The following is a 21,995-nucleotide window of genomic DNA, read 5'->3' as shown; positions in this document are numbered from 1 at the left end:
ATTGCCCTGGCTTAAATGACGAGGTAATAGAATATTACATATTTCCTTTCACTTACTATTAAATTTATATTAACAGAAGTATTACTTTTAACTCCCTAGAACTACTTAAATTAACATTAGCAGAGGCTTTATTAATTCTCTGTGGTTTCCCACACTCCGTGCCAACAGTACTCACGGGGCTCACTCATCCCAGCCATCAGCTCCTCTCCATCGGAAGGGAGGGGGCATGCTGGCTGCATCCTGGGAGCTGGGACTGACTGCTGTTGCCCTCTGACCTTTGAAGGTGCTTGGAAAGTGACAACTGCTCTTCACAAGCGTGGACCTAGGGGGACCTTAGTTCATGTCTGCCCACTGATGCGTGAGGATTAACCATCCCCTCTGGCCTGCACAGGACCAGGAACCAGGGGTCCTCTGCTTGATTATCCAAGCTCAGTGTCCTTGTGAGATGCAGACCCACCGTGATGTCCCAGCATAAAAGGCTGCCTTCACTGCAGCAGCAAAGGAAGAAGGGAGACCGTGGAGAAGGGTGTTTACAATAACTACTGTTTATTGAGACTCTCTCCCATAGCAGCTCTCATGTCCCTCACTGTTGCTGGCCTGGCTCTGTGAGGTGGCCTCCTACCTGGTCCTCAGCCACCGTCCAGACTGCAGCCTTGTTTCTCAGTTTACTTCATAGCTGCTGTGTGGCCTGTGTTCCCCTTAGGCCACAGTGCTGCTCTGCCCCTGTCATGACTCCTGCCTTCCCAGGGCGTTTCCCCTTGTCCTGTATAGTTCTTCCTCTAGAACAGTGGTGTGTGCCCCTAGGAAGTCTCCTTTGACCCCTGAGAGGAAGTTTATTTAAAAACAACAACCACCACCACAAATGAGACAGAGAGGGAGAGGTGGGGGTGTGAGGGAAGAGGTTAAAAACAAGGGTCATAATTCTATTTTTTTTCCAAAATGGGCTTCAAACTAGATGTATCTCTGTGTGTTTCATTGTACCTGGGTCACAGCACAGTTATCATTCCATTTTATCATATTGTTAATTTTTAAAACAGGGTTTTGTCTTTTGCTTTGCATAACACAGTGTAAGTTCATTATTGACAAGGTTTGCAAAGATCAGTTGAGCCCTGACACCTCCCACCTTGTGTATTTGGTACTTCTGAGCACTCTATAATTGTTTGTTAGGTAACTGGGCGTGGTATTTGAAAGGCAGAGCTTGATTGGTCAGTGTAGCAATACTTCAGTCTTAGAAAAGGACTCTTTCTAGTAGAAGGGTACTTTGTTTTTATTTTACTTAGTATATGAATTGTGTGTGTGTGTGTGTGTGTGTGTGTGTGTGTGTGTGACAACAGTGAGTACCTGGTGCCCTCAAAGAGAATGTCAGACCATCTTCAACTGAAGTTGCACATGATTGTGAGTCATGGGGGTGCTGGGAATCAAACCCAGGTCCTGAAAAAGAAACAAATGTCTTTAACCACTCAGCCTTTTTACTTTCCTCAAAATACTCATCTTAGTCACACCATACGACCAGTATATTAGTATCTAAATTTGGTTGGCTAATTTTGGTCATCCACTCTTAAAGCAAACCTTTTCATGAAAACCACACAGCTAGATAGCCCAGCCGTGAGTCTGTGTGCACCTTACGTTTTCCTCAAGTATTCAGTGTTTAAATTCCAAGGGCATCTTCATAAGAAGTAATCAGGAAGTTCCAACTCCATCAGTAGTAATACCTCTGTTGACTGAACTATTTTGAGTGATACTAACATCAACCAGCTCATCCAAGTGTGAAAGGGTTCAGTGACACCACAAGCTGTTCGTTGGCCCATGGTTACAGTGAGTAATCAGTCATTTAGAGGACCCGTGTCCACTGCTCTCTGCCATCTGCAATGAAATGCTTCAGGCACCTTCTTTTCCTTGGCTTAGGTTGTCTCATTTTGAACAACTGATGGGTCACTAATGTGAGGCATCTTGGGGAAATATCTGTTGTAGTTAGTTTCAGTTCACCTTCTTTTCCTTGGCTTAGGTTGTCTCATTTTGAACAACTGATGGGTCACTAATGTGAGGCATCTTGGGGAAATATCTGTTGTAGTTAGTTTCAGTTGACACCTTGACATAATCTGTAGTCACCTAGGAAAAGGTGTGGGGAGGACCCAGCCACTGTGGGTGAAACATTCCCTAGGTTTGGATTTGAGAAAGAGAGCTTGGCAGAAGCTTACTCTCTCTTGGCTCTTGACTGCAGATGTGACTAGCTGCTTCAAGTTCCTGCCACCTGAGTTGCCCACACTGCTGGACTGTCACCTGAAATAGTCTGTGAAATAAGTGTCTCCCCTATATTGCTTTGTCAGGGTGTTTTATCACGATGACAGTGAAGAAAGCTAAGACATCTTTATCATTCCTCACCCCTTTGACAGTGCTGCTTCCTGTTGTCAGTCTTACCCACCTCACTGAGTGAGCTAATAGGACGATTCTCACGGCTAATAGGATGGTACTGCTTTATTATCATTTCTTGGAAGGCCTTTTAACTTCAAACCCTCCAGATTATGGGAACTGTTTTATTTTTAAATCCTGGAAGCCATTCTTTGTCATTGGCATTTTAATCTGTATACAGAAGATAAAAATAGAATTATTGCTACCCAGTGTAGACAGACTTGTGCTAAGCAATGCCATATACCCCTGATTGTCTCCCTGCCCACATAGGCATACCTGGAAAAACCAAGGTGAGGCTAAGTAATGAATGGTGGAGCCTGGATAAGATTTGAGTCACTTTCCTCTGACCTCACATTCTTAAGCTCTGAGCTCGACGTTAATGCCAAAATGATTCACAGTGAGCATCATGCCTGCGATGACATTAGGCTAGACCAAAAGCTGCTTGCTTTGTGCTTTTCAGGTTGAAGCCAGTATAGTGTAATATTTTTAATCTTTGAAGGAATTTATGGTCTTATGTCTATTAATTTTTTCCTGATAGAATTCATAAAGCTGAGTTAGGATTTTTTTCAAGTCATTTGCTATTGAAAGACCCTTAATTTTGAGATAGTAGATGTCTATGTGGGTGTCATACATATTCACAGATGGCATATTTAAAAAAAGTCTGTCCTCAGCCATCTGAAGCACCAACCTCATCTGATCCAGTTGCTGTCACCTTTCATTTTTGGAGGCACAAGTTACTGAAGTAGAGCTTCATATTTGTGTAGCATTTTAGGCAAATGTTAGAGTAAAACACTGATCTATTTTATCACAACAGTCCTATGGAAATGGCTTTCTTTCTCTCAGCTCATTTTTTACATATGTAGCCTTGGAAAGCAAGTTGAATGGAAACAAACAACTGTTTATTGAGCATCCCATGATACACTGAGATCTCAAGTTGTGGGATCTTTACTGTGGAGGCACTGCAGCTCGGGAAGGCGTGGCTTTACAGGGTGGGCTGGAAGACAATGAGAGCATCGCTCTTCACCCACCGGGAACCCGCAGCCTTAGTATTGCCATTAGATTTGGGGTGTGTGTGTGTATGTGTGTGTGTGTGTGTGTGTGTGTGTGTGTGTGTGTGTGTGTGTGTGTTTTGCTGCCTGGTGCCTGTGAAGATAAAATAAAAAGCATCAGATCCCCTAAGACTGTGTGGGGACAGAGGTCCTGTGCTCACAGAAAAGTGCTAGGGAAACCAGGAATGCTAACCCTGTAGGACTGTCTCTTGTATAACCTGTTTTCCACCCAGAAGGCTGGGAGTGGATGTGGGTGGGAGCCTCTGGGCTATGGCTCGGCCAGGTCCTATGTTTATCTCAGTCGTCCTCTCCACACCCTTATCTTGAGCATTTTTTTCTCAGTGTAAAGAGCCCACCTTTATGGGAGATGTCTCATGTACTTTACAAACAGGAGCAGAGATGGTTTGTAGCCTGGTGATCTTTGTACTATTTCTATGACTGAGACCACACCAGATCCCTTTACAGATCCTTAAGATGTCACGTGTAGTCAGTCTATAGAACCCATCTTTATGAAAGAGGACACATGCACTTTACAAAGAACTTTGATGTAGTCATGCCTTCATTTTTATTGTACACAAGAGTTGAGTTAATTATCACCAGGAATTTTTTTCCCAAATTGTGCTGTTCTTAAACATACCTAAAATAAGCTACCTGATGTCAGACTCGCAAAGTTTGAACCAATACTGGTTATTGAGTTGTAGTGAACTGGACTTGGTTCTGGCCTCATGTGGATCAACATTGCTGCCCTTGGTGGTCACAGAAATCCCCATGTGGGACAGAAGTTACGACTGGCTGTGAACCAGCATATGGGTGCTGGAAAGAGAACCCAGATCTTCTGCACAATCAACAGCTTAAACACTGAACCATCTGGTTCTAGTCCCACACCCTGTTTATTTCATGTCTGACGCCTTTGTATCACTAAAACATTTCCTTCTTTTCTCTACTGGTTTGTTCATTTAAATTAGACTGAGGGCCTGTGTCCATCAGACATGTGCACTTGCCAGTGTCTTCAGTATCACTATGGTCTTTATATATAGCCATTGCAGGCCTTTGATCTATAGGGAGTTGGTGGACCACAGTTCACTGAGGGTACATTTAGCCAGTCAGGTCTCCATTTTATATTGACAAGGTCTTCACACATCTTCCCAAGTGACTTCACGTAGGGTATGTCACCATTGATAAAGTCCTGCAACCCCAGTCTCCTATGTCTTCTGACAGCACAGTCTTCACACGTCTGTTGCTACTCCTCAGTCTCTGATTAGGCTCTATTTTTGCCAACACATGCTTCATTCATCAGCGCTACCACCACAACCGCATCATCTTCCTGCTCACGGTAGGCCCATGAGCCATGGTAACACAAGCTATTATAGCAAACACACCCCAAGTCTCAGTGCTTTAACTACTTGAGAACTTCGTTTGGTAGCAGATGTGGACATGGGGCATATTCTCCTCTCCTTATAACTCCAGGCAGATGGAGTCATATGGCTTACGGTGGTGCTTTGAGCAAAGACAGAGACTAGTGTGAAAGGTTTCACAGGAAGACATGTATAACTTGTTTTCATCAGCCAGGACATAGAGGTGACAGGTACCATTCCTGTCCTCACTTCACTGAGTCAAACTTGAGTACACGATCATGTCAGATCTCAGAGGAGACTTGCTGGGGGCACAGTGGTCCTTGCGCTCACAGAGAAGCACTGAAGACCAGGAATGTGAAGAGGACACAGAGGTGTCTCCCAGTGGAGGAGATGAAATCAAATACCTGCATTCCATTCAGGAAGATGAGAGTGGATCTTGTTAGCAACCTAGTAACCTCTTTGCATCTGTGGAGGCAGATTTTCTCAGCTTTTTGTTATAGAAGTAGACCTCACCTACCTTTTGCTATAGAGGCAGACTTCACCCAAATTCCTCAGGATGACTATCCCAGACTCTTTCCTCCCTAGACTGTTACCCATCCTTAGGGGAGATGCCACATGTACTTCACAGCCTGTGACCTCTCTGCTGTCAGTCAGAGACAGAACTAGATTTTAGGGCCTTTTAGCTGTAGAACCTGCCCTCATGGTCACATATACTTTGTGAAAGAGTTCATATATAACCATACCTTCAGCTTTATTGTGTACCTGGAATTTAATTGGTCAGACTGATTGTTGCCTGGAAACCTTTTCCCAAATTGAATTGTACTGGGTTTTACGTATGCTGGCAATGAACAGTCTGGCATTAGACTCCCAGATTGATGAAGTTGGTCTGTACTGGGTTTTCATTCTTAACTCTTTGCAGGGCTTGGTTCTTTGTCTGACACCTGCATGGACCCCCTCAGAGGCAGGGAAATATACTCTGTGTATTGCCTCATGAGCTGTTCTCCATCCTACTTTGCTAGTGACTCCCCTTGTATGGTACCTGTGTGTTGAACCAAATGATAGGAGGAGGCAGGGAAGAATGGATTCCTTGGCTTCTCAGAGTGACTGTGGCATAGTTCTAGGCATTGAAGTGGCATTGTCTATACTCTGAATTCCTAACATCTGCACATTGCTATTACTCCGTTCTCACAGGGACATAAATGTCCGACTCGATGCTGTATCTGATGTCCTCCATTCAGAATCCAGTGTCTTTGAGCAGATTGGAAACCTTCTACGTAAATTACCGGATGTCGAGAGAGGATTGTGTAGCATTTATCACAAGAAGGTGAGTGGTGAAAATCAAACTTCCTGAGTCTCACAGTGTTCCTTATATAAGAAGGAAAACCACATGGTTCTCACTAGTTCTTATAAGTAGCATGAGAAAACAGCTGTAGTCACAGACATTTTAATTGTACAGCTTAGGTTGTTTGCATGCCAGTATTTGAAGTCACAAAAAGCTTTCTCACTTCTTGAGACTACAGCAACATGTACCGAAGTACTTCTGCTAAAATACAAGATGCTGTGCTATATCAGCCAAGTGCAGACCATTGTCAAAATGAGAAACATACTTTGATCTGCAACTTTGAAAAAGAGAAGCCTTAAGTTTTTAATTCTTTTTAGTCATCTTTGACCTAAACAAAGTGAAAATCCTTTTTAATCCTTTACCCTGAGATGGTGTCCATCCTTGACCCTAACATGTATTTCTTGGATGCAGCAGAAGCTGGATCCTGTGTTTGAATCCTTTCTGTTAGTCTGTGTCTTTTTGTTGGCAGAATTGAGACCATCCATGCTGAGAGTTATCAGTGAGCAGTGTTGACACCTGTTGTTGTGTTGTGTGTTGGAGCACCCCGTCTTTTGTGTTGTGTGGAGGGGCATTCCACCCTTTCGATTTGCTGGTTTTATAGTATTCATTCCTGGTGTTTCTTGGATGTGGCTAGCCTCTTTATTTGGAGTTTATCTTCTAGTGTCTTCTGTAGGGCCTGATTTATAAATAGATACTGCTTAAATTTGGTTTTATCATGGAATGTCTTTCTTCTCCATCTATTGTAGTTGAAGGTTTTTGGTTAGTTTAGCAGTCTGGGCTGGTGTCTGAAATATCTCTGAGTTTTCACATCTGTCCAGGCCCTTCTGCTCTAGAGGCTACATTGACAGTCAGGTGTTACGTGTCTTCTTCCCTTGAATCTTTTAATATTATCGTTGTTCTGTATGTTTACTGTTTTGATTATTGGATGTTAAGAGGGCTTTATTTTCTGCTCCAGGCTACTTGATGCTCTGTCTGCTTTTTGCGCCTTGATTAGCATTGTCTTTATACTGGGAAATTTTCTTCTATGATTTTATTGAAAATATTTTTTGTGCCTTTGAGCTGTTTTCTTTTTTTTTTCCTTTCTCTGTTCCTATTATTTATAGACTTTTTGCATTTTATTTATACTGCCCCAGATTTCCTGGATGTTTTGTGCCTGGATGGTTTTTAACTTAAAGTTTCTTTAACCAAGGAATCCATTTCTTGTTGTCTTCCCACCTTAGACTCTTCCATCTCCTGTGTTCTGTCAGTGGGGCTTCCTCTGAGGTTCCTGTGGGAGTGCCTTCGTTTCAGTTGTCCCTCAGTTTGGGTTTTCATTAAGGAGTCTGTTTCCACTTACAAGTCCTGAACTGTACTTTCATTTTCCTTTCCATCCCCTGTTTGTGTTTTCACAGGTCTCTTCAGTGGATTGACTTACTTGTTGCCTCTTTTAGGACCTCTAACATATTCAGGCTGCTTTGAAGCTGTCCTCTTACATTTCAGCTGCATTGCATTTCTCAGGGCCACTGTAGTAGGGCTGCTGTGCTTTAGTAAAACTTGGTCCTGGCTGTTACTGTGTTTTATTCTGTCGTCCACACATCTGGGTTTGGGGTCGTTGTAAGTTTAGGTGTTGTTATCTGCTTGTCTTTGTTGGGTGTGTGTTTTGTTCCTTAGTTTCTGTTGCTCTCTCTGGTTCTTAGGAGTGTGTCAGCAGTGGCTTGTCTTGTAGGGGATGCTTTTGAGATCCTGCTGGGGTGGACACTATGATCTAGGTATTGGGAGTGGAGATGGTAGAAGGCGCACTGAGGGTGTCCTCGGGAAACAGGGTGGGCCACTAGGATCTGCTTAGTCCCCTGGGTATGGGGCCATTTTCATTCAAACCTTCATAGAGAACTAGTAACTTACTAACACATGACAGAATTTGTGCTTAAATCTACCATTCCTGAGTGTGTTTTAGTCGCTGGTCTTTTGAATACTCCCAGTTTTATGTGGATTTTTAAATGCTTTTGTGATTTTTCTTTTGGTTCACTCTTCACAAGCAAACTTTATTTATATTTTGCTTTTTGATAAATTAAATTTTATTATATACTTAATTCATAGTAGAACAGTTTTTATGTGCCCAAATTTTAATGTGACTAATTTTCATTAGTGTTTACTTTTTAACATGTTTCTGGGAAATTTTATCAGAATGACACGTACTGCTTTTGAGGATTCTGTGGTACCCAAGAGGACTTACAGAATTGCTCCCTGTCTTAGGTTAAATTAGAAACAGAATAGAAAGCAGATTTGGCAATGCCCTGTGGAAGAAGCGGATGAGTGGATTGTGTCGTAGAATACGTTGTAGCGCCGTGAGCTGTGTCGTGCTTTGCTGGCAGTGATGGGAGCCATGCTGATGCATGGAATTCTGGGCTTGGCTCTTCCGTGCTGCAGAGCTACAAACGGTGTGTTCTTTCGTATCAGTGGCCAGTGCCTGGCAGTAGTGCTGCTTCTCTTCACCAGTCAGCTGATCCAGGCACCGTGCCTTCTCTATTTGAAAACATTTATTGACAGACGTTAGTGAGAGGTGTTTCTTTTCTTCTTTTCTTTATTGATGTTTCTTTTTCTCAAGAGAAAATAGAGCAGAGCAGATTTGTTTGTGCCATTAATCAAAAGAGCAAGGTCAGAGTGTCCATGGCATGGAGGTGACATTGTCTTGCCAAGCTGTGGTGATTCTAGGCTGCCTCACTGCCTCTCTTTAAAGGTGACTTTGATGTTTGCCTCGATAAGGTTTATGCATCTCATAAATTTCCCAAGCTCTAGAAGAAATTACAATTGCAGTCGTTTGAAAAGTGGTCTATGTGCAGTGCTTCTAGTTCGGAATTTCAGATTGTATTTTACTAAAAGAACCTGTGACTCACTTGGGATCTGGTCCTTGGTCCCACTTGAGTATGTCACTGCAGGGGGGCTGGTGATTGCCTTCGAAAGGGAGGAGCTGAAGCTAATTGTTGACAAGTCAAGGTTATAGAGCCTGAGTGCTTTAAACCACATCTGTCGCAGCTGGCTCTTGATCACATAATCTGCGTGCCAGTTACCACGTTAGTTTATGTTTTGGTTTTTAAAGCAGTGGCTGGTTTCCCAGGCACGGTTGTGGCTGTTTAGTTTTTACTTCTTGCTGCTTTCCTGCAAACTTGTGCTGTCTGCACCAATGGGGAGGGGCCTCCTGGTGTAGATCTTAGCAGTCTGTGCGGCTCACACATGGGGGTGGGCAGCCTAGGCCTGCGGCTGTCGCCTTCTCATAGAGGAGCTTTCAATGTGATAATGATGGAAGATGCCAAGGGGCTTAATGTGGAAAGATAAATATGTCTTTTTATATTAAAACTTCAGAATCAAATCTGAGAAAATTAGGTGACAGGTACCCAGATTAGGTGTTAAATTTGGTAAATACACTTAAGGATAAGGATGTTCTACCAATGTTGAGCAGAAAGTTTGCACAGTCTTGTGTGTGAGCGATTCCCCAGCTAGGCTGGACTGAGGTCAAGCCTCCTGTTGCACACGGGCTATAGCCTCTGACACTGCCTGCGCTGGGTCTTGTGCTTGGGGCCTGTTGTTTGAAGTATAGCTGCATTAACCAAAAGATACCCACTCTTCATTAGCTTTTCTTCTTTGTTTCTTCTTGTGCCCACCCGCTTCCAGGTACTCACACCACAGTTTTTATTTTATTTATTTACATTTTAAACTTATCCCCTTTCCCGGTTTCCCCTCTGCAAACCCCCTACACCATTCCCTCTTTCGATGCTCCCCCACCCACCCACTCCCACCTCCCCACCCTGGCTTTTTTTTTCCCCTTTGAGTTTGTTTACATAGTGGATTACGTTGATGGATTTCCATATATTAAGCCATCCCTGCATTCCCTGGGATGAAGCTACTTGATCATGGTGAATGATCATTTTGAAGTGTTCTTGGATTTGGTTTGTGGTATTTTATTGAGTATTTCTGCATTAATATTCATAAGGGAAATTGGTCTGAAGTTCTCTTTCTTTGTTGGGTCTTTGTGTGGTTTAGGTATGAGTGTAATTGCCGCTCTTCATAGAAAGAATTGGGTAGTGTTCCTTCTGTTTCTATTTTGTGGAATCATTTGGAGAGTATTGGTATTAGGTCTTCTTGAAGTTCTGATAGAATTCAGTACTAAAACCATATATGTGGTCCTGGGCTTTTTTTGGTTGGGAGACTTTTAATGATTGCTTCTATTTTTTTAATGGGTTATGGGACTGTTTAGATGGTTTATCTGATTCTAATTTAACTTTGGTATCTGGTATCTGTCTAGAAAATTGTTCATTTCCTCCAGATTTTCCAGTTTTGTTTGGTACAGGCTTTTGTAGTAGGATCTGGTGATTTTTTGAATTTCCTCAGTTTCTGTTGTTATGTCTCCCTTTTCATTTCTGATTTTGTTAATTTGGATACTCTCTCTGTAACCTCTGGTTAGTCTGCCTAAGGTTTATCGATCTTGTTGATTTTCTCAAAGAACCAGCCCCTGATTTTGTTGATTCTTTGTATAGTTCTTTTTGTTTCTACTTCGTTGACTTCAGCCCTGAGTTTGATTATTTCCTGCCATCTACTCCTCTTGGGTGTATCTGCATCTTTTTGTTCTAGAGCTTTCAGGTGTGCTGTCAAGCTGTTAGTTTCTTTATGGAAGCACTCAGAGCTATGAGTTTTCCTTTTAGTACTGCTTTCATTGTATCCCATAAGTTTGGGTATGTTGTACCTTCATTTTCCTTAAATTCTAAAAAGTCTTTGATTTCTTTCTTTATTTCTTCCTTGACCAAGTTGTCATTGAGTAGAGCATCGTTTAGTTTCCATGTGTATGTGGGCTTTCTGTTTTTGTTGTTACTGAAGATCAGCCTTAGTCCGTGGTGCTCTGATGGAACGCATGGGATTACTTCAAGCTTCTGTTGAGACTGTTTTGTGATAGAAACAGGAAGGACCCTGTTCCTGGCTGTTCCTTGGTTCAGGTGTCCTGAGGGCTCTGGGCTGGTCCCTTTTGGTCCAGGGATTTAAGCAGAAGTCTCACCTGTGTTCTCAGGTGTGTCAGCACGCCTGGGACTCAGTGGGTAAGGAGAGCTGTGTGTGGCACAGGGTCAGCACAGGCGCAGATGGGAATTGGAAGTACAATCGGAATTTTTAACTTGGTTGGTTTTTATTTGGTCGTTAGGTTGGTCTACTTTATTCCTACTTTTCTGCACTAGAGGCTGATAATGACCGAGGCAAATACTTCACAAATGACCTGTCCTTCGTATATCTCAGGGGAAAGAACATAATAATTTCTGTCCTGTTAAGTTCATCCTGGAAGCCTGGCTTCCGGAGGATGTATCTCCACGATCTAAGAACCTCATTAACACCCATTTAGTCTTCAAAACGGCTGTGCTCCTACTGACTGCGCAGAAAGGCGTCTGTTTTATGTCTTGAGTGACGTGCTTATTGATAAGCATGGCGTTTGAGTAAATGACGAATACTGCCTTGCAGTCTAAGTTAGTTTGTTTTATTGTTATCAAACTTGGTGTGTGTGTGTGTGTGGGGGGGGTGTCACAACTGTTAGGCTGGCCCCAAGATGAGTCACTTGAGACACCAGTGTGGACAACCCAGCCCCTCCGGGAAATGGGAGCTGGATGTTCTGGACTTCTCCAAAGCCTGCCTCCTTATAGAAGCAGAACAGGTTGACTGGAGCCTTTGGCCGTCCTCCGAGCCAGAGCCTCTCCCTTGTAAATGACTTTCCTGTAATACATTCTTTTCCTTCACACTCCTCTGCCCAGTGAAACCACGGAAAGCCAGACTTCTCCCTTGGCAGAGCTTCTCTCCCTTTACTAAAGTAGCTCTCATGACTTGCCTCTCTCCTTAAGTCACACAGAAGTCTGTGCTCCAAAGTCCAGTCTGGCCACCTGTCCTCAGTGAGCCAATTAAAAGAGCCAAATTAAAGTGAGTGCAGAAAAAGGAATCTGCATTTTCACCCTTTGGGCTTCTAGATGTTTCTGGATGTTTGTTACATCTTACCTATAAGAAAACCTTCCCTCGTTTGAAAATTTGAATATTTCCTGAAATCAGAGTGGCTATTTCTGAGGTTCTTTACTGCACCCTAGTTTATAGGCCTGGACTCTGTTTTATTCACACTGACCTTGACCTTGCAGAGACCCTCCCACACCAGCCTCCTGACTGTTGGGATCACAGGTGTGAGCCACCATATATCGCTCCTTTTGCTATTGAAATAAAAAATATTTGTTTCTAGTGCTCTACCCAAGAGTTCTTCTTAATCGTCAGAAGCCTGTGTCAACTGAAGTCAGAGCTTCAAGCGTTAATGCCCGCTGTTAATTCCCACGTACAGTCAGACTTACTCCGAGCTCTCATCTTAGAAGTTCCTGAGCTCCTCAGTCCAGTGGAACAGTACTTAAAAGTTCTGAATGAACAAGCTGCCAAGTAAGTGCTGAGTCCCACTTCCTGCCACCAGCGACCTCTGCCCAGTGTTGCTTGCCATTTGTGTGTGACGTTGCTTGATTATATCTCATTGAAAACATTTATAGGTGTTTAAACTCATGTAGTTGACAATCTGGGACAGATGAAGTACTTCCCCAGGTATCAGATGATAAAAGGACACTTTCTCTAAAGTGAGATAGTACCAGTTTATTAACTCAAACGCTGGTGTCCGGTGTCCCTTGTCCTCATGTTTTGAGGACCAGGAGTGATTGATTGTTCTTGTCTTTAGAAGCTGCAGTCGATCTTTTAAGGGGGTAGTTTTATGGTGTATATCACAGGGAGCTGAGTTTACATTTGTTATTTTCCGACTAGGCAAATGAAATGACGATTTTATTTCTTGGTCTTACCATGTGAATTGTGAATAAAATAAAAATGACTTTGTCAATGCTCAGAAGCTAAGGAATGTTTCCATAAATATTCACTGGCAGAGCTGGAGTCAGAACCACATTTTCCTGAGTTCCTGTCTGTTGGAATTTAATCATGCTACAAAATTGATAACTGGTTTAATTAATATGCTTTAATATATGTATCTGCATTTTTCATATTTTAGAGTTGGCAATAAAACTGAATTATTCAAAGACCTCTCTGACTTCCCTTTAATAAAAAAGAGGAAAGATGAAATTCAAGAAGTCATTCACAGCATCCAAATGCATTTACAAGAATTGCGAAAAATATTAAAACTTCCTTCTTTACAATATGTGACTGTATCAGGACAAGAGGTAATGTCAAACATACTTTCACTTTATATCAGTCTCCTGGTAGCAAAGCCATTTTATAATTTAAATAAGATCTGTGGATAGGTTGTTATAAGCGACGGTGCAGAGAACTAGACCTCTCCATGGGCAGAAAAATTTATTGGTGTTGAAGCTGCCAAGGTGGAAAAGCGAGCAGATTTTATACAACAGTCAGTGGGGTGGGACCTGAGCTGACCCAGGCTGTCCGTGTTGACCCGGGAGTATGTGCCCTTGCCGAGGTCGTTGACCTTTGTGGATAAGGTTCCGGAGGATTAAGGGTTGTTCCTGGTGAGCAGAAAATACCTTTAGAAATCTGGTTTTCTAGTAAACTGTACTTCCTGGGAACCAGAACTTGCCTGTTATGTTCAGCTTCTACAACTGCAAGGCTTTCTGCTCCCTCTCTGACCAAACCGTGATACCATGGTGACACAGTTATGCCCCATTTTTGCAGAAAGTTCATATCCTGTCATGTGTATCAACAGCTACCGCACATGTAGGTGGAAAGTGCCTGTCTTTGGACTTACAGTCCCAATTGTGCTGCACAGTAACCTCAGATGGACCAAGAGCTTGTTTTAGTCTCTTTTGGGACCACAGCATTTTAAATCTGTGTCTTCATATTCTCATTGCTTTGTATATTTTAGTGAAGATTCTCAACTGTATGGCTGTTTGAGATGAGAAATGAGAATGAATAATAGTGTGCTTATCAAAATGCTTGAGACAGTTTATATTTAACAGATTTAACTGTTGACTTAAGTTGTCCCGTCCAACTTCTGGCTAAACTTTTGAGAATGTTACCTCAGCAGACATTTCACAAAGCCTGTTTCACTAAGAGCTTTGTACAACAGAACAAAATATTTTTGAATATTTATACAGACATTGACTAATTGTATCTTTGGTTTCTACCATGTGCTTATGACTTGGGCAGATTCCTGTGACCTAAATGCTATTCTGGGTCATGGGTGAAATTCAAGTGGTCGAAATTGTTTTAATACAGTGCCTAACAATATGTTGTAGAAGACTAGCTCTCACAGGTCGTGGTGGGAAGCTGAATTAAATGCCAGTTTAAGCACTCACATGTCACATGACCATGGAGAGCTCCTGCATTGTGCGAATATTGGGAGTGACATATACATGAAATTCATGGGCATACCTGTTCATCACACTATTCTTTCTAGTGTTATCCCCGAGGGAGGGAGAAAAACTCCTGCTTAATGTGATTTTATGCCCTCCAGTTCTCTGTCTATATAGTTCCGTATATGTGGCCTTTGTTAATACCTTTGTTGACATAGACCGTACAGAATATGAGTCTTGTTACTAAGAATGGACAGATAAATGGACCAGATGACCAAGCTAGTGTCCTGGTAACTAACATTCTTTTTCCTCTTCTCCTGGGTTTTACATATTCATTAGCATGCTAAGCCTTATGTGTTGCCTGGTCTGCAATAAAGTCATGAAAGAATGTTATGTAATTTTACATAGCTTACTTCTGTGGTGGTCATTTTTATAACAGCACTGAACTATCTTAACCTTAACCAAATATGGATATGGGTGATAATTAGATTTGATGTAGCATTGACAGTATTACTATTCATAAAGGAAAAGCCATCAAAGACTAAGAATAATCTTTATGAAAAATTTGTTTCTTCAAAGCACGTAGCTTATCCAGATAAATGTTTTGTATTTGTTAGGTCCAAAGGGGGGGGGGGGAGGACTCAGACATCTTCAAAATGCAGGCCACTGACTTGTCTATGGTGACAGCCTTGGCTTAGCTCAGCTGGGCTGTAGGACTCCTGGCAGAGAGGTCAAAGTTCTCTTTCATTGTTCCACAGGAACGTGAAATGCCTCTCTGTCTACCAAGAAGAGCCACTTCCCTTGTAGACACGTACCTATGTAGTATCCTACTCCACCCCACCCTAAATTTCCAGGCTGGCCCAGTTCTCAGGATTCCCTCCCCAACCCTGCAGCTACCAGCTTTTTTTTTTATAACCAGGGGATGTTCCTCTCCTCTGCTCTTCTCTCTGCCCTGTCCTCTGCTCCAGAAATGTAGCCATGGCTGCTTTGCACCTCCCCACAGGCCTCTGGCCGTTCATTGTCCCCTATCGATAATGAAAGCCTTCCCTTTACCCATGAGCCTGTCAGATTGGTGGTTTCTCTGTGTCTTTCTCAAGAGAGATATGTCTATCTCTCTTTTAAGTCTTCTAAATAAAAAGCATTTACAGTTGTTAAGGGAAATAAGAAAGTTAGGGAGAAGGGAAATGGGCTCCATGTGATGCTGACAGAAAGGATGCAGGTGCTGAGAAGGTCTGCAGCTGGCCTGGCAGGGATGAATAATTGAAATTTAGCAGTTGGGAGATGGGGAAAGGAGTCAAAGGCCAGTGTTACCCTGGGCTGTGCACATGGTTTGAGACCAGCCTGGATTATCTCTATCTAAAATGGAAACAAACAATGGGAGAAAGATCATCAGCAAACTTGCCAATGGCTTTGGCTTAGGCTGGCTGTAGCATTTGACTAATAATGTCCGACATTTAACCAAGACTGAAGTAGTGGGGGGGAGGAGTAACCTACTAGAATGACTTGGGGCAGAATTCTTAACATCTTAGTGGGGGAGGCAGCGTAGGCGATTGCTGGGAGAACTTGCAGAGCTTTTCTAGAACGTGCATTATTTTTTTTTTTTTCTTTAGCAGTAAAACTCATAAACAAAGGCTCTGCTCATTCTTAGGCTTTTGGGAAAGGGAATAGCTGGAAAGACAATTTCGAACGCAGCAGAGCACCATCCGAGCCATGCTGAAGAACATGGACTAAAGCCTGGGGACAGGCGTGTGAGCACAGCTGCCCTCCTGACTCAGCGTGCCTCCGTTCTGCATTCTGGGAACACATGGACTTGATGGGGCAGTGGCAGTCCCTGGTGTGGGCATTTGAGCACTACACCGTGGTTCTCATGCTCCACCTTGTTACGGGCTTTTCAAAAGGTTCGCCATCCCTTCACCAACAACTCCCAGGGGTTAGGATAATTCCATCCTGTAGTCTTGAAGTTGTCAAAGGTGTCTGCCTTTGACTTAGCTATTCTCAGAATTATCTCATAAATGCCAGTGTGCTTTCACTGAGCATTCTTAAACCCAAGAATTATCTAGTATAGTTAGTAACTTTATTTTTTCACTAAAAATATCTAAATTTTGGCTTGTTTCACTTAATTTTTATAACTACAGGGACATTTTTGCACTCTTAATTCTTTTCTTATATTTTGTTGTGAGCCTAGCCTTTAATGGCTGAGGCGTCTCTCTAGCCCCAATTCTTTTCTTAAAAGATACATCTTATTTTTTAATACCTGTATTTTTATTTTATGTGTGTTGGTGCTTTGACTGCATGTGTGTCTGTGTGAGGTTGTTGAGTCCTCTGGAACTGAAGTTACAGGTAATTGTGAGCTGCAATGTGGGTGCTTGGAATTTAACTTAGGTAGTCTGGAAGAGCAGCCACTCTTAACCACTGAGCCATCTCTCCAGCCATAGACTGTTAATTCTTAATGGTAGAATGAATATGGCAGACTTGAAACTAAATTAATCAATGTTTATACATGAAGTACTAATAGTTTCATCTTTGCTTGGTATTGAAATTAATGAATATTAACCATTAATGTGTATGCTTGTGTGTGTGTGTGTGTGTGTGTGTGTGTGTGTGTGTGTGTGTGTGTGTATGTGTTAGTATGAGAACATGAGCACACTGAGAGGACACATCTCTGACTCATGCTACAAATGGGGTGTGGTAGAAGTTGATTTTCTTTACTTCTGGTTTTCGTTGGAGAAGCTCGCTTATGGAGGGAGTGCGGTTGGATATATGAAGGTAGTTTCTGTCAGGCTCAGGGGACATTGCAGAAGAGTGAGTGGAAAAAATATGACCCTAAAAATGAGAAGGGTTACAGTGCCATCTTCTGGACTCCACTGTGGATGGGAGTGGAGCTCATAAGGCCCCAGCCCGCCATACTAAACAGTTGGCAGTTGACAGCTTCTGGGGGAGGGACCAAGCAGTAAGTCCATATGCTCCAAAGAGCTGTTCCAAACATGTGGCCAGACAGATGGTCTTGGTTAAAAACACTGGTCACAAAACAAAAGATGAAGATGGGAAGGGGACCTGTAAAGAGGATTGGGAGATGACAGGGGTGAGAGAGATATAAAGAGGTGTAGAGTAAACAAGAATGTCAACAAATTTAATCAATTTAAAAGTGATTTTTGAAAAGGTAGATTCCACTAAGGAAAATGTATGTTCTCATTTGGGAAGAAATGTCTTCATGTTGCAGAAGTCAAAGCTGCCTGTCTGAGGCTTCTTTATGAAGACTGTTCTGAAAGGCCTATTCTGTTCAGGTTGGAGGACCACGTATCTCAAACTAGTAGGGCAGAATAATTAAAGATTTTATAATCTTGTATGTGTGGGTTGGGAGCTGACTCGGTGCGTAAGAGCCCTTGCTGCATAAGTGTGAGGACCTCAGTTCTGAGGCCCAGCACCCATGGGGAGAACACGCATGGGCTACTTTTATACTGCACCTTGACATAGAGTGACGGAAAGACCACAAGACGCTAAGGACTGCTGGGCACCCAGTCTCCCTGAGACAGTCCCAGGTTCAGTGAGACACCCAGACTCAGAGAAGTAGGACAGAGTGAGTGACAGGGCACTTTGAATTTCATTCTACTGAGAAACAGAATTCTTAAGATGTGTGGATATTGATGAATGAAAGAAATTATTAGAAAATGCTGAAACTCCCAATAACTCAGCAATATACTGGATTTATTTTGAACATTTACTACTAATAATGTTTACTAAGTAATGTTTACTGAAGTTTCACAGGAGATTCGAAGCCGCCTTATGATCTACCCTGGTTGCGTGCCCATTTAAATATCTCACTGTTCATTTGCATTTATTTTAGTTTATGATTGAAATAAAGAACTCAGCTGTATCTTGCATCCCAACTGATTGGGTGAAGGTTGGAAGGTAAGTGTAAGGCCTCTTTCCCTTCTAACATGGATTGTGGCATATGTATCTGTGCTGATTGACCGGTGCCAGCCTCTTTCTTGAAGCAAGAGTCATTTTCCTTCTTTGATTTTCTGCTGAACTTTGAATCAGAATTTCTTTAATTTTTTTTTTTGTCATTCACTTAAAAGTCCTTTGAAGAACCTATGTGAATACTTTTCCCCCTTTGTGAGTTGCTCTCTACCCCATGCCTGTGAGTACCGTGCCCGGCAGGGGAAGTTAAGGAGCCTGCAGCTGTGAGAAGACTGCAGTTGTCTGAGCTTTCTGATGAGTGCTGTACCTGACATTTCTTTTTAAGAAGCTGAAATTTCATTTTCTACTTCATCGCGCTCTGTGTTTCTTTACTCTCAGTGTTTTCCTCGGTGCGCAGTTGTAGTGGCTCCTTCTTTTTGTAACTCATATCTTGAACTGATGAACATAATCGATAACAGTATTGGAAGCATCGGTTCCTTGGGGGTGGGCTCATCCAGGAGAAGTGTGTGCTTTTGAGTAGTGTGCTGGCTGGAGTCGCTGTTGCCGCTTCTCGTCTGTGTCTGTATGACTGGAGATGAAGATTCGTTTGCCCAAGATAATTAGGGAGACTTCTGTCGGGTGGGGAAATTCTTATGTTAAGGATGAAGGGAAATTATGACTTGGTGACATAATGGCGACTAGTTTGTGTTAATTAAAAATGTAACCGTTATCCATTGCCATGGCAACAGCTACTTTAGGCACACACATGGGTTTCTTGTACTCAAATACCTTGGTTTTCCCTTGTGCCACTGCAGCTGTGGATGTGCGCAGGGTTGACTTGGGGGATGCTTTCTTCCTCAGAGTCCTGCCCTGCATTGACTTTTGCCCCATGGGACAGATAATGAATGCTTTGTAAAGACACTGTTAATGCCCATATTAGTCTATGGAGCAGTAACTAAGCAACTGTAGAAGAACAATCTGTGGTAAACTGCTTGCTTAGAACTCTAGATCATGTAACTGAAGAGCCACAAGTAAGGCAGAAGTTGGTGCCGGCCCCTTCTGAACCGGCAGTCCTAACAGTCTAATGAACTCTAAGGCATTTTGGTGAGGGCTTGTTACCACTCAGTTTGATGTTGGCTTCCAGAGCCTTGATACATGGGTGGGTTAGAGGATCATTCAGTTCCGCTTGCAGTACCCAACAGCTAAGCGAAAGGTAACTGTGGCAGTGTGATGTGGGAGCTGGGCATAAGGGCTCGAAGAGCTCTTCTAAAGCATATCTCCCGTGGTTAGCTGTCAGCAGGAGCAGCTTCCACCCTTGAAGCCATACCTAGGCACTTGCTAAACACTGACGTCAGGTGTCTGTGAGTGGCACTTTCTGCGCTGCAGTTTGCACCCAGTCTGTCCCAATAATCTACCAATGCTGGTCAAGGCCTTGGCCTAGCGTCTCTGACTGAGGACACGAGCATCCGTGTACTGTGGACTTCTTGATGGAGAAAGTGGCTTATGCTCAAGCCCAGAGGAGCTTGTGGGAGCTCTTCCCATTCAGGGCCACAGGGCCGGAGAGCGGTCGTTTTACATTGGAGATTCATGTGCTGATGTCTTTGTGATGTGTCATTTCCTAACAATGTAAGACCTTGAGCACTCCAGCCTTCACCTGTGTGTCCGCCCCTCCTTGTCACGAATCATTTTTGCTGCACTTGCTTCCTGTTTGTAAGCAACCATTTTCTTTAGCATAGTGGAGAGAAAAAGGCTCTGCCCATGAAGTAAGTTTCAACGCTAACTTTGTCATACGGATATGATTTTAAGAACATTTAAAAAGCTTCCTGAACACACTCATATTGTTTAAGAGTCAAAACTGGGACCATAATTAAAGAAAGCTCTGTGTACAGAAGTTTATGTTCAAGGTTCATCAGAGAATAGTAACTGCTCTAATGCTCTGAAATGTTGGCCGTATGATTCTTATAACCTTGACTTCCTCTTCCCCCTCCTTCCTCTTGTAGCACAAAAGCTGTGAGCCGCTTTCACCCTCCCTTTATTGTGGAAAACTACAGACGTCTGAATCAGCTCCGGGAGCAGCTAGTCCTTGACTGCAGCGCTGAATGGCTTCACTTTCTAGAGTGAGTCCACAGTGAACCAAAAGCTCTGAATCTGTGCTCTGAGAAATAGATAGGAAAATACGCACACACTCTCCCCCTAAAAAACGTAGAGATTGCCTCTGCGACCGACTAGAAGATGGGGGGAACTGATCTTCCTGGACTTGATTTTCAGTCCCCTGCCCATGAATTTACTCCCATTATTGCATACAGGAAAGTTTAAGAACATATTTGATGCACACATGTGGTGTACATACATACATGCAGACAAATAGTCATATATATAAAGTAAAAATAAACTAATCTTTTTGGAAAATGAATATCTTTGAGTTTCTCCAGTGCCCCTGCCTCAAATTTTAAAGGAAAGATCTAATTAACTCTTACAAATGGTGTCTAGTTTTGCTTCTTTACTCTGCTTTAATTTAGAATAATCTGCCATGTTTATCATTTTTATGGTACAGGATCTCTTCTCAAAGAGTTCTTGCCCTTGTCTTAAAGAAAGGTTCCCATGCTGGCTTGATTGACACTCACCTGTTGATATTCAGTTGGGCACTGGTGTGCTGCTGTGTGTCTGCAGCAGTGTTTGTAATTTGCTGTTTCCTGTCTTGTAAACACTTCTAGCCTAGCTCATTTCCACTGACTCTGCTCTGAAGTTGGGAAGAGGTGTGCCGTTGATTTCCATGAAACCATGGGCTTCATATGTAGTCACACCTCCTTCATGAGCCCCATGGCATAAAATAGCATTACTGCACACAGTGTACAAGAGAATAAAGTAAGATGCACATGTAAGAAGTTAGTCTTCCACAGCAAGAGGGAGGGTGGCTGAGTAGGCTGTGTCAAACCATCATGGACTCAAGTGTGAGCCATCAGACCGCCAGTGAGCCCACAGGCATGCCCGTGAACAGAGAGCTGTTCTCTGTTCTCTGTCTCTCTCTCTAAAACCTTAAGTGGTAAAGGTTCAGTGAGGGTACCAGGGAACCCTTTAAAGTGACAAAAGACAAGAAGGTTGGGGCTTTTTGGAAGACAGCAAGGAGATACAGTGTCCTCTGGTTCAGAGTACTGAGTTGAAAAGACAGGAATAGAGACCAAGCTTTTCCCCTTATCTACCCTGAGTCTTTTGAGATGACTCAGAGTCTTTTGTGCAGAAATACAAGATTGTCTATTTTTTTTTTTCCCCAGCTAACTTTCAATCTTCCATTTTAGGGAACTCTTGAATCTTCTAGTTTTCCTCTTTCCCATAGTAGAATTATTGAGAACCTGAAAATTAAAGCAAACTTGTACATTTCAACCTGTGAGGGCTGCATTCCGAAGGAGCTGAGAACTCATGATTTTGAGTGTGGAGTCAGAACAATAGCTAATGTTAGCTTTTGTTGCTTTAACCCCTCCATTCTGCAAACAGATGACTTTGGAGGTTTTAACAATGTGTGTGCGTATACATTTATTTCTTACTTTATATGTGGACAAGAGAAACAGTTCAGTAGTTAAGAGCATAAAAGAAAATAAAAAGAAAACTTATACATCAGGCGTATGAGCCTAGGAGTTGGGAAGCTAAGCCCATACATACA

General features: G+C 42.7%; 1 protein-coding gene across 1 annotated transcript in view; it reads left to right on the top strand.

Moving 5' to 3' along the window:
* Positions 1–21,995, top strand: part of MSH3 (mutS homolog 3) — a gene marked incomplete at its 5' end in the record, with an annotated part of 126,222 nt that overhangs the window by 62,858 nt on the left and 41,369 nt on the right. The window contains 5 exons of the mRNA XM_080925262.1: positions 6,005–6,137; positions 12,388–12,575; positions 13,183–13,351; positions 18,282–18,346; positions 20,338–20,454. Coding sequence (XP_080781388.1) covers positions 6,005–6,137; positions 12,388–12,575; positions 13,183–13,351; positions 18,282–18,346; positions 20,338–20,454 — 672 coding nt within the window. The remainder of the gene's footprint in view (positions 1–6,004; positions 6,138–12,387; positions 12,576–13,182; positions 13,352–18,281; positions 18,347–20,337; positions 20,455–21,995) is intronic.

The sequence above is a fragment of the Micromys minutus genome, assembly GCF_963924665.1.
Source record: "Micromys minutus genome assembly, chromosome: 11".
Lineage (NCBI taxonomy): Eukaryota > Metazoa > Chordata > Mammalia > Rodentia > Muridae > Micromys > Micromys minutus.
Note: the sequence above shows the minus strand (reverse complement) of the source record. Positions and strands in the feature narration are given on the sequence as shown.